Source organism: Heterocephalus glaber, unplaced genomic scaffold (genome assembly GCF_053883595.1).
Source record: "Heterocephalus glaber isolate CG9 unplaced genomic scaffold, H.glaber_assembly_v1.0 deba00001571, whole genome shotgun sequence".
Classification (NCBI taxonomy): domain Eukaryota; kingdom Metazoa; phylum Chordata; class Mammalia; order Rodentia; family Bathyergidae; genus Heterocephalus; species Heterocephalus glaber.
The window spans coordinates 4,207,798-4,221,341 of NW_028258356.1; the positions used below are offsets into that span (position 1 = coordinate 4,207,798).

The 13,544-nt window shown below is 33.3% G+C and overlaps 1 protein-coding gene across 2 annotated transcripts in view; it reads left to right on the plus strand.

The window, feature by feature from the left end:
• Positions 1-13,544, plus strand: part of Trhde (thyrotropin releasing hormone degrading enzyme) — a 411,539-nt gene that overhangs the window by 209,312 nt on the left and 188,683 nt on the right. For both annotated transcript variants that reach the window (XM_004845026.3, XM_087192438.1), the window contains exons 4-5: positions 7,074-7,228; positions 10,004-10,117. In XM_004845026.3, coding sequence (XP_004845083.1) covers positions 7,074-7,228; positions 10,004-10,117 — 269 coding nt within the window. The remainder of the gene's footprint in view (positions 1-7,073; positions 7,229-10,003; positions 10,118-13,544) is intronic.

Here is a 13,544-nt window from a genome sequence, read left to right on the forward strand (position 1 = left end):
GAAAAAAGGGAAACGAAAAATTATGAGGAAAGGAAAAAATGCAAACAAATAGGGAAGGGTGGAGGGGGTGAAGGGAGCACAGGGAATGGGAAAAATTAAGAACCAAGATATATCATGTACAGGTACAAGCATCCAATGATAAATGTAAACATATTGTATACCCAAAATGTACCAATAAAAGAATTTAAGCAAAGAAATAATAATAATAAAGATGAAATTTAAAGGATGAAATAAAGTGGAAAAAATAAGATAAAAACAGAAAGAGTCAGATCGGAAGCATAAAGATTTGAGACCAAGGTGGGTTTGGGATGGAAGGAGCAGGGAAAAAATTTCAAAACCTATCTATGATTCTAAAGGGATTACATCTAAATAATCTAAATTTCGGAATAGGAAATTACTTTAAAGGAGAAACAGAGCACTTCATATGGCAAAGAGTAAATCCATAGACCTGATGACCAAAACTGCAGAACTGAAAGGTATTTCATGGATCGTAATTGTTAAACAAGAATATAATTCCTTGGCTTGTAATTACAGGAAAAATGAATTGCAATCTATCTTTAGAATTACGTGTCATCAGAAAGCAAACTACTTAATTATTTAATAATTAGTTTTTGAACATGAGCCATGTTCTTGGCACTGTAGTGGGGACTGGAAATGGAACAATTTTGATGAAAATGGCCCAGCCTTCATGGGTTTGATTTGCATTTTTTGTTGTATGTCAGTGTCCTGAAGTATGTTTCCTGGTAATTCGACCTAAAGTATCCTGTCTTTAACTCTGTTACTTGTTTACATTGCTTTGCTTTACTTTCATTCTATTCCCAACCACAATATAATATTCTATTGTTGATTTATTTTTCTGTGTGCTGTATTTATCTCACTCCCTGCACCCCATCCAACTCTTTATCTTCCCAAAGCTGGAATGTGAGTTGAGTGAATACAGGGCCCTCATCAGTCTCCTTCTCTGGTGCACATGTACAGGTAAAATCAGAAAGAACAGTTTTTCCCAAGGAAAATATCTAAGGATCCCCCCCCCCCTTTTTTTTTTTGAAAACAGAAGTTTTAGTATCAGTGGACAGCACTTTAGATTTGCAGAGAAAAAAATTTCACACCCAACCAAGGGCTACTGTGACTTTAAAGGACAATACTACATCCCCTGATCATACTAGAGGCTTGGCAGTAGGTCTATTCTCTACCCAGGTGTAGATGGCTGTTGAAATAATGTTTTTGAATTACTGGGGAGAGTGTTCATAATTCTTACCTTTGCATTAAGCCTCTTGTCTTCTAGGACCTGCTGTCCTTTTTCAGCCTCAAGGTTGAAGTCTAGGTTATTGAGGTTCTGAAGTTTTCAGGGACTCTCTTGGGCCCCACCTCCTAACAGGACACTCAGCTACTGAACTCATCTGTGGATTAATTCACTCAAGAGTATAGTGCCCCCATGATCTAATCACCTTCCACAAGCCCCTCCTCTGAAAATAGTATGTGCTTAGGGGATATTCTAGATCTAAAACACAAAAATGATGTAGAATGCATTAGAGTGTATTTCCAGTGGACAAGGTAAAGAATCAGAAGTGTAATTGTGGTACCACTGCCTCTAACACTGGAGGCTGGATTTTGGTTATATGTACCATCTGATTGGCCTCATTTGTTGATATTTTTGGACCTTTCTGTTGTTGCCAGATTCCTCCTGGGTAGTATTCTCAGGGTAGTAGGACATTTTTTGACGGTATCTTTCCCCAAAGTGCAAAAGTGCAAGACTTCTTAATGTTCAAGCTAGATTACAAGGGGAGGGGCCTACTCAAGAAAAGAGTACAACACTGGCAGTCCATTAAAGTTCTACAATAAGATGCTTAGATATTTTTATTTAGAGTTCAAAGAGAGCTGTACAGGGATGTATGTGGTGATAGATGATAGATGAGAGTAGATGACACTACTCAAAAAAAAATAAGTAATAGAGTATCTTCATCTATTTGTGCTGTGTTGTTATAATAAAAATAGCTGAGCCTAGTACTTTGTAAATAACAAAAACTTATTTCTCATAGTTCTGGATGCTAGGAAATCCAAGATAAAGTGCTGGAAGATTTGGGGTTTGAGAAGGGCTGCTCTCTGCTTCCAAGATGCTGCCTCATTGCTGCACCCTTCAGAGATGAAAAGAGTTATATCCTCACACGGCAGAAATGACAAAAGGGCCGAAGTCACATCCCCAAGCTCTTTTACAAGGCATTAATACATTCATGAGGCCTGATTCTTTCACAGCTTCACAGTTTTCCAAAGACCCCACCTCTTAACTACACCATAATGGGGATTTTTCAATGTGAATTTTGGATGGGGCATATTTAAATTATACCAAATAAATACAACAAAACAAACAATGCAACCCAGAGATGAGAGGCCTAGGAACTTTGATTTTTCTAAAGTCAGAGAGTAAACAGAAAGTAAAACATAAAAATAAGAAGGATTAATCTGAGAATAGTAGAAATACATGGGTGTCCTGTTCTATTCACAATCAATAGTATGATAACTTTCAGTGATGTCTCAAAAGATAAAAACTAAAAAGTATCCTTGAGATTTTGTAACTTTAGTCATTCAAAACTTTTTTTTAACATAGTATTAAGATAGTTGGCAAACTGTAGTGCATTAAGGGCAAGAAGGAGAGAAGTAGAGAAAGCCAAATTTTAATGTTAATTTATGTTATCACATTTGCTAGTATTATGTAAATTTTTCTTTCTCTATAGTTTTCAAGCTATAGTAATTAATTGGGAACAGACTACTATGCATAATTTTATCTAGGATTTTCTTTGAATTTCTAAGTAAATTAGATTCTGAAATAGGAATTTTCTCCTGTTTTCAAGGCAAATTAGAGTTATGAGTGCACATTTTAATAGATATAGTCTCACTAACTTAATTTACAACAATTAAAATAATTTAATTCTTTGTGAATGATTGTTATCTACTTCAAATAAAATTTTAGTTTTAAGAATATCCCAAGATTTTCTTTAACAATTCCATTGAGATACAGTAATATACAATAAACTGATCATACATAAAGTGTATAATTTGTTAACTTTTACCAAATGTTTACACATATGAAATTATCCACATAACGAATAGATGCCTTCCTTCCAAAAGGTTTCTATTGTGTGTAATAACTTTCATCTTTATCCTTAGGTGATTGCTGATTTGCTCTTTGAGAGGACAGATTAGTTTATATTTTCAGGAATTTTAAGTACCTGAATGACATCAGCCTTAAAGTATATATTCGTTAAATTTTTAAAAACTTAATAGTCTGTCCATGTTGTGGCTTGTAGCTATAGTTGGTTTCTTTTCATTGAAGAATTGTATTTTGTTTTGTTTTTTATTGATGAATTGCATTTTATTGTGTGGATGAATCACACTTTACCTGTTTGCATATTGATGGTCATTTGGGTTATTCCCAGTTTTTAGTTTTTGGAAATTAAGCTGTTGTAAAAATTTGTGACAAGTCTTTGTGTAGATATATACTTGATGCAAGTGTACTTAAATTATCAAACTATTATATGAGTTCATTAAGTTGTGAAGGCATAAAGAAACAATTAAAATACCATTCCATAGTTATTTGATCAAATTTCTCCAAAATTTTTTCATAAGATTGTATATTGTATATATAGTAGCACAATCGAAGCTTTTTAAGTTTAGTTTCCTCCTCTCTATAATTCATAAATATGTTTTCCCTTATCTGTTATAGAGTCTTTCTGTATCTAAGAAGCTGCCACCCCACAGTACGAAATCCTGGATTTTTTGCTATTCCTTCCTCAATCAGTTTATCTAAATCTAGTGCCTTTTGCTGATGAGTCCTTGTTTGGTTGATCTATAATCTTGTTACTCATATGGGACCTTCCTGCCTTCATAGTTCCAGATACCAATATGTAATCATTTGCTTGCTTAGGTCACCAATGTCTGATAATTTTAGCACAAATCTGCAATTGCTCCCTCACTGTACAAGATTTTATGATCTTAGGTGGGCTTTTGCTACCTGAAAGCTGTGTCCTAAATGCACATCTCTTTTTATTTTAAAATCCTATACTGTATCAGGTTCATATGTTTGAAGTCTTCTCTCTGTGCCATTTAAGCCAATCCAAGTTCTAATGTGTGGATTGATTTGCTCGTTTTCTCTAGAAGACCTGGCTACTCTCTGCTTTTGAAGGACTACAGTATACAGAGCTGCCTCTGCTTTGCAACAAACTTAATTTCCAAGAATTATTATTAAGTCCATTCTTTCTTACATGTAAATCACACCAGGCCTGCTACTGCTGTTGCCATCTGCTGGTGACAGACAAAGTTGACGCATGGTGGTTTTGTTGTCTATTCATATTTAGTCCAGATCTTAAGTTAAAATCTAAAGTAGAAGAATATCTAATTGTTATGTACTTCCAATTTGTACTAGCCCTTGGGATTATGTCCTTCCTTTTATAGGTTCAGCTACACCAGCTTCCTTTCTGTTTGTCCAACATACTTGTCTTCTTTCCACCTTAGGTATGTGGGGTTTGTTGTCCCCTCTTGTTAGAATTTACTCATATAGGTCTTTGAGCAAGCCAATTTCTACAACAATCGCATCTTGGCTGGCTCATGATTACCTTTGAGAATCTTGCCTTTACCACATTATATCCACTCTCACTCATCAGCCATTATCTTACACATGTATTTTTTAGTAGTGTTTATCTTTTAATAAATTTCTTCACTCACATATTCCTTGTTAATTGACCTCCATCTCACACCTGCACATGAAAGGAAGCACCACAGGAGCAAGGAACAAGAAGCTTGAAAGGCAGAACAGAGCTATGCCTGCAGGAAGCAAAGGAGATGCTCAGTAAATATTTGTTGTATACATGAGTGCACAGATTATCTCTCTTTTTAAATTTAAAATTTTTTTATTAATACATGTTAGCAGTTCATAATGATGACATTCATCATGGGAGGTTGGTGCATGTACAGAACACATCTTAATTCTTTTTATTTCCTAGTCCCCTTTCCTCTCTCTTTCTGTCTGTTGAAACCCAGTTTATCTTTTGAAGTCCAATTCAAATAACATCTTTTTCAAGAATCTCCTCAACAAAATTAATTTTTTGGCCCTCCCTTTACAATTTTTATTTTTTACAATCTTTTTTTTGTGTTGTAGCTGCCACACCTTTGTTCTTCATCTAAAATAGAGTAGAACACAGGGGACATAGGAATATTTGACTGATTTAATATATGATATCTGTTGAGGTCAGGAATAAGTAAAAATTAACCTTTCTTTATGACTGGTTACTATTTTATTCTTTTACTTATTATGAAGTATTTAAAGCATACATAGGGGAATAAAAAATAAACTATTACCCATGTACCCATTGCCAACTTTGAAATGACTGTCCTTCATCCCTTTTTTCCCTGAAGCAAACAGAATCATGAATTTAGTCTTCATCGTTGCTCTGATTGTGTGTTTGCATGTGCATTTTATCATGATTAACTGTCTCTGTGTTTGTTCATGTGTGAGTCTCTATTTATCTAGGCCTGACTTCTCTGCCTTTTTGTTAGTCTGCTTGTTGTTATGTAGTATATGGCACGGATCACTTACACCTTACTTCTTTCCTCAGTATTATGTTTCTTAGGTAGTCCATGCTGATATTTGTATCATTAAAATTTAGTGGTGAGATCGCCTAGTTTGATTGCTGTAGAGTATTCCTTATACAACTCTTTCATAGTTTCTTTACCTGTTATCATCCCAAAAAGGGATTTAGTTTTCCCTTTGCACTTTTACAAACAACACTACAATGAGCATTCTTGTGCAATTTTTCTGTGGCACCCTGAGGGGTCATTCCAGGCTTATATTGAGATGTGGAACTTCTGGTCTGGAGACTGTGAACACTATGTCATTATGATTAAGGGAACAGGTACAGGCACCATGTTGCTGGATTCAAATCTGTGTCCTGCTACTTGTTAGCTTTACCAGGAAGCAATAAGCACTAGCTATTTTCAGCCTCTTTTCATGAGCATGCATGCCCCACCTCAACCCCTGGCATCAAGCAGTCGACTTGGCTTAAATCCTCTTGGCTGTGTTAGGTCCTGCAAGAGCCAGTTCCCAGCTGCCACTGCCTGCTTCTGGAGCCAGGACCCAGCAGGCTTGTGGCTTCACATGCAATCACCACTTTGCATTTCTGCACCATTTCTGGTCCATGAAGAGGTTTATTTTTGAGCCTGGAGATGTTTTTTAGTTTTATTTTTAATATTTTATTTGTCATTGCTAGTGTCTGGAGCAGAGGGAATACATCAAAGCATGGATTTTTTTTGTCATCATAACCATAAATTGATAATACCTCTACAATCTTTTAAAATAAGCACCAATTTTAGAATAGCCTAATCATAGATTTTTCAAGAGATAAGGCTGATAACCTTATTTTATAGGTGAGGGAATAGTGGTCTCAAAAAATGAAGTGATTTACTGGTGGCACATATGTAGTTGATGGTGGTACAGCCAGACCAAAGCCCATGGGTTCTCTCTATACTCCTTTTGCCTTTGCATCCACAATCACAGCTAAATTTACACGCAACATTTTAGCTTAAACAGACCTGGAAAAATACGCTAAAATTTCAGCAATGAGAAGAATGACACTACATTTTTATACTAATATAAAATGTATTCTTTTGGAAAATATTGAGGTAAAAGAAAGAATATAGTATTTATTGCACTGAGGTGAGCAGCAAAGTTTCAGTAGAAGGCACAAAGTCTTTGGCTCTGTGGGCTCCTGCTGCATTTGGTTTCCTAGACTTTCTGAAACTTATTAGAATGGGCCCATCAATAATGGTGCTGATATTTCCAGGTGCCTAGAATGCCAGGTCTGAAAATAAACTGTGATGAATGGATCTGAACAGCATTTATAGTGATAGCTTGTATTTCTACAGTTATATAGAAAAGTCAGGTTGTTTAATTTACCCCAAAAAATATTCTAAGAAGGAGCAAGTATCCCTTCTAGTTAGGATTTCTGGACTTTTTTAGATTATGAAATATAGAATCTGGTGTCTTTGTTAAAGTCTTTGGAACTGTTTTATTCTATTTCTAGATCTTTTAGCTGTGCCTAAGCATCCGTATGCTGCTATGGAGAACTGGGGACTAAGTATTTTTGTGGAACAAAGAATACTGCTGGATCCCAGTGTTTCATCTATTTCTTATTTGCTGGATGTCACCATGGTCATTGTTCATGAGATATGTCACCAGGTATGAGAAAAAGGATCAGGTATAAGTATAACGTGCAAAGCATTGAGAATGTAGAATGATTCTGGATACCTAGATTAGGAACTAAATTATCCTCCCTATTAAGTTTTATTTGAAGCACTGTGTAGTTTTTTTTCTGGAAAATACATTATTTTTCTCAGATGACAACACAAACAAAAATGAATGCACAGATCAAATCCAATAAGCAATTGTCATTCAGTTTAGCTGAAATGTGCGATGGCGTGGTGACCTAACAGCCATCCCTTTGGAGCCTATATCTGGTTGCTATTTCTTATCAACCTTGCTTTATTTTCTTGTGATTATTAGTGTGCATATATTGTAAGACTAGTGATAGCAGTGATTTATTGCACTGTTGCAAGATGCAGCTGAATTTTGTGTACGTGTCAAAATTTGCTTTTGCTGAAATCAATTTGCTATTCCCCCTTTCCCATCACATAGAAACTTAGGAAGTCTTTCACTAACTCAGCCATAGACTCTTTGTTCTCAAATGATTGATAATTTTTTCCTTGGCATATTTAGAAATTCATATTTAAATTAACCAATTTTGTGGTAAAGCCATGATACAATTAATTTCACTTTATTTTACATACTTTCTCACAAGGAGTGGAAGGTACCTGAGAGATTTTGCAATGCTTATCTGAAGCTTGATTTTAATGAAAAAACAAAACACTGAAAGTAAATGTTTTTGCTGAGAACTTAATATCTCTCCTGGTTACTAGTAACTATGGATAGTTTTTTACTTGAAACACCTGAAATCTCATTGTGATACACTATAACTTCAATGTATTGCAAACCCAAACCAGTATAGAAGCTGGAAAAACTGAAGAACCAATGATGTGGAAAATGCTGTCAGTGAAAAAAATGGTGAACTGTTAAATAAATGTTAATTACCTAAAATAACTTAAAAGATAAATTGGTCCAAGCTGTATGACCACTTACTAAATGTCAACTTTTTGCAGTGATCCTGTAAGTTACATATACTTGTCATACTGACCAGGTCAGACATGTGTTCCTTACCTCATGAGTCATGGGGATTCCATTACAGATAGAACTGGGCCTCCTCTTCTGTGCTAATGAGAGTGGTTTCCACTTCAACTTTCAACACTTTGAAGCAAAGAAATTTAATTGTTCAATTCTTAAAAATGACAAGTTGGGTGTATAATTCTTTTGAAATGAAAGCAAATTGATAGTGTTACCTTGTTCAGAAAACAATTTCTTTTGTTTTATATTGTAAGGTGCTTTGTGGTAATAGCTTAGTGGTGGCATGTTACTTACTATGAGGGAATTAACCAGAAAGTAGAAGAAATATTTATAACAATTTTCACAATCATCATCACATTCATTTCTGTGCTACTCCCTATCTATCGGTTTTGATGATTCTAAAGACAGTGTGGTTTAAAAACCATGTATTGTTAATAAAGAATAAAAAGATTAAAATATATTTTGTAGTCATCAACATATTCTGAGCTATTTTTTACTTGTACTCAATTACAGATTCCTTGAAATAAATGATATTTTATTGATTTTTAAAAAATTGAGTTACCAAGTTCTTTACTGTGGCTCTTAAAGCTGTTCATGATCTGGTATTTGTCTGGCTTTCTGGATTTTTTCACCCTTCCTTCCTCCTAATCTGCTATATTGCAGCCTTGCAGGTCTTTTTCTTAAGTAGCTGATTCCTATATAGGGTTTTCACACCAAGGGTTACTTACAGCTGCCTGGAATCCTCTTGCCCAAGGCTTTCTTATGGCTGCTTTCTTCCCATCATTTATGTCTAAGCTCAAAATGTCACCTGTGTAGACAAAATATTTTTGCTTTTAACAAACTAAAGCAGTCCATTTCTATCACACTTTCTTAAATCTGAAGTTATGTCATTCATTTGCATATTTAGTTTTACTCTCTACCTCACTCATCTCCTCTGCCTTCACAATAAGTCACTTGCATGAGAAGTGACATTATCAGCTATTCATCATTGAAATCAAGTCTTAAGATAGTTTCTGGCATGTAATGTATGCTTTTAATGAAATAAAAATAAAAAAATTAATATTTTCCTAAGCTAAAAAAGTTTCATAGTAATGCATCATGATTTAATTAAAACACCAATTAAAATTTCATTATTTTTCATGAAGTTATCTTTTGGTTCAGGCCTACATTATCATATGAAGAGTCAGGTGTGGAGGTCCATAAAATCCCTTAGTTGGACCTATTGGTCAGTCTTATCTGAACTGTGTCTGTTGTCGGAAGGTGATGCTTCAGTCCCTGCAGTGGTGAGTTGCTCACTACCTCTCTAGTTAGCATTTTCAAACTGGGCATCTTAGTTGGTTAGAAGGTTTTCTACATTTTCAGCAGACATTTACCAGTCCTGATTTCCATCCAGTATTCCCAATTTGTCCCTCGTAGGACCATCCCCCTCCCCCCGAAAACTCCAAATTTTCCTTCTACATTATGGGCCTCAAATATTTGAAGACACTTATCATCAGTTTTTTTTCTCCTGAGTCCTTTCTTCTCCAAGTTAAATATTTTTGTTGAGTTCCTTGATCTTTTTGTTGTTCTTCCCTGAATGGATTTATAAAAATCTAGTGTCACACAGATAGTCAAATAAATCAATATAGTCTTTCCATGATACATTTTAAAATCACAAAACCAATTGCAAAATGACTTCTAGTTATGATAATCGTAGTTTAGTACATTTAATTTTAGATAGAATTGTTCTGAGATAGATGTGCTTTTATCTGAATCCCATTCTTTTTGTTACTGCAGTGGTTTGGGGACCTTGTGACTCCTGTGTGGTGGGAAGATGTGTGGCTGAAGGAAGGTTTTGCTCACTACTTTGAATTTGTGGGTACAGACTACCTCTACCCTGGCTGGAACATGGTAAGCATGCTTTCCTCTGATCATTTGGAATTCCCAATAAGAGGTTGATCTTGTGCTACACTGGGCTTATCATTAGGGGTGACTGTTTATACATATGTGACTGTTGTCTGTCTAATCGAGAAAAAATAACCAAAATTAAAATGTTAATATTCTAAAAGAGATATCTTTAATTTATTAGGAGCTGAACAGAATCTGACTTGTTATAGATTGACTTCAAAAATGTTACAATTTGTCCAAATGGCAATATTTTGGTTTACAGCATTGTATAATAAAAATATATTATCCTTTAAAATGGAAAAGTCAACAATAATTAATAATTAATATTTTAAATATGCAGGATATTTTGATTATATGGGAAAATGAGAGATTATTGTTTTTTCCAAGAGATAGAGGAAACACACAAACTAAGTAAACCTCTTGATATATTATATATACATACTTATATGTGTGTGTATATATATATATATATATATATGTATTTTAGGATTAATGACCTAATAAAAAGTCATTAAGATTATTTATGAAGAGTTATATACACTGTGGTTATGTTCCTGGAACATGTATGTACATCTAAACCTGAAGTAGAGCTTATAGTGTTTTAAGGTACTTGCAAAGAAAAAAATGAAGGGAAGGTGTACTTTTAATGTCTTTTTATATCAGTTTTTCATTTTGTAAGGTTTCATTGAACTGTAAGTTGCCATGTATTAAATAGAACCTGGAGTATATGTGCTTTTGGATCTCAAATTTTGAATTTAAGTCATACTATTTAATAAAAACTGATGTATACTAACTTTGAACTTCCAGAAACTCAAATTTCACTTATATAGCATAGATGATTATTTATATGAATCATGTATATTATACATGAATTATATATATACAGACAAATATATATTGGATTTCTTCATGTAGATATGATTAACATATAAAATCCGTATGTATTTAATATATAAAACATGACGAGAGTAAAGGTAAATTTTATACCCCAAACCTCACCACAATCTATGCCATAAGTGTATTTGTCACCTCTGAAAGTTTTCTCCCATCCTCTGTATTTATTATCATTATTATTTTATAATAAGATCATTTAACATTAAATGTAACCTTTTAGAAAATTTAAGTATATAATACATTATCGTAGGCCATAGGTATTATGCTGTACAGTAGATCTCTGGGACTTATACATCTTGCATATTTGAAATTCTGTGTCCTTTGTCTAATAGTTTCTCATTTCCTCCTCCTCCAGCTTCTGGCAACCACCATTCTTATCTCTGTTTCCAAGAATTCAATTATATTAGATTCTTCATATAAGTGAGACTAATATTTATCTTTTTGTATGTGGCTTATTTCATTTAGCATAATGTCCTCTAGGTTCCCTCATGTTGTTGGAAGTGGCAGGATTTGTTTTCTCTTATTCTTAAAGCTAAAGAATATTTTATATATATATATATATATATATATATATATATATATTATATATTCTTTATCCATTAATCATTGGCTTGCTTACATAGTTTCATATATATTTACACTGCTTTTTTACGTTTTAAATCATTAACAATGGTTGATTACTTAATTGTCATCATTCCAAGAATGATTTAAAGAGCTTGTAAACCAAGATGAAATATGAAGTCATCTATAGGTCATCATATAACTTCTCTACCTGAATTCAATTGATTCTTACTGAGTAAACAATGTTAACTTATATCACAGAGAAGAATTTACAATGCTAATACTATGTCAATATGTCTAATATGTGCATGCAGTGTTGCCCATATTTTGAAAAGGCCACATGGTTCATTTATCTGGGTATGTGCATATGTATAATGTACCGAAATTAATTGTTGACATTAAAATTAATTTAAAATAGCTTTAAAGAACTTTGTAAAAACCCATTAATAGCATACATGCAATATTATTTGAAGTATTCTTTAACAAGTGTGAAATTTTAAAACTTAAATGTTTAAGGTTACTGAAATATTCCAAAAGTATCTTCTGATTTTTAGATGACTTTGAACAAACTTTAAAATTTTCATTTAATTTTCATTATGTAGTGGATTATTACTGATTTATAATTTCATTATGTCTCAATATTAAAAGATGTTCTCATTACAAATGACATGTTACTCATTTAAGTAGGTGTTTTTTAGCTCATGGAGCCTCTTGTGATAGTATTCTTTTTATTCATCATTATGAAAAATATATCTTGCATTAAAAGCGGTCAACAAAATTATACAACAGAATTTTAACTGACTGATTTTAAGTATGGCCATATATCTTCAGCTTCAGTGTCCTTCTACTATCTTTGTCTTTGAATAATTTGTTCATATTTTTAATTCTTTCATCAGTTAAGTTGTAAAGTATGTTCTAGAGAAGAGTTTTACAAATGGTATTGAAATGATCATAGAGTATAAATAACATATCTGAGATTTTTTGTCTTTTAATAGAACACAAACCACGTACTAGAGGTAAAAAAAAGTCATGGGATGATTAAGTTATAAAATTTTATTTATTACTATATATTAAGAAATGGAAATTAATGATGACACAATTACAGTAACACAGAAGGCTTACCCTGTCAAGCTAATAAATGAGAGAATGAATTATATTATGATTAATTAGATAATTAACAGTGAAGAGAAACAATTGTTATTATAGTGTCTACGTTCAGATGGTAAGACTACAAATATTTTCTGATCTTTATCACTTTGCTTTTCACCAGCTTTCTTTAATTTGTGGAATACCTCAATCTACTGTATTCACAAAGCCTATAATGAGGAACTCTGTAAATAAATTGAGTCTCTGAATATCTTTACTATATTCTTTGTAAATAAAAATGTAAGGATAAATTAGCTACACAAATAAGAGAGGATGTCAAGTGACTACAAGGCTGTCCCAGTAGTATTTTTTGTAATAGTATCAGCAAAAGTGTGAAAGAAATAGAATAAAAGTGATGGCTGTTTCAGTAGCAACTCATGCTACTATGATACATACAGAAATTTATCTATGAGTGCATGGCTTGAGTTCATTGTTCCTGAGCCTAAAAAGGGAAAATTAAAAAAAAAAAATAGGAAAAGTAGAAGTCAGGCTCGTGCCAGGAATAAAGAAATTCAGAAAGTTGACCTCTTTTGCTTCTAATCTCAAAAAGAGTGCTTTTGTCATTTTTAGATACCAGAGCTCAAGTGCTGAAATGTAGTTTCAGTTTGCTAGGGAGATTACTATGACAATCTGCTTTCCATGGAACATCAGTTAAGAAGTCACAAATTATTTGGTATTGTTAGGAAGCTCTTGTTTTGATTCAGTTGAATATACTAACTTTATTTAACTGTTAGTAAAGTGTTAGGCTGTCTGTGTGTGTTGGTTTGTTTTCAGAACTGTTTTCTAATATAGAAGTAATAAGTCTTACATTAGGAATACTATGTGAAAT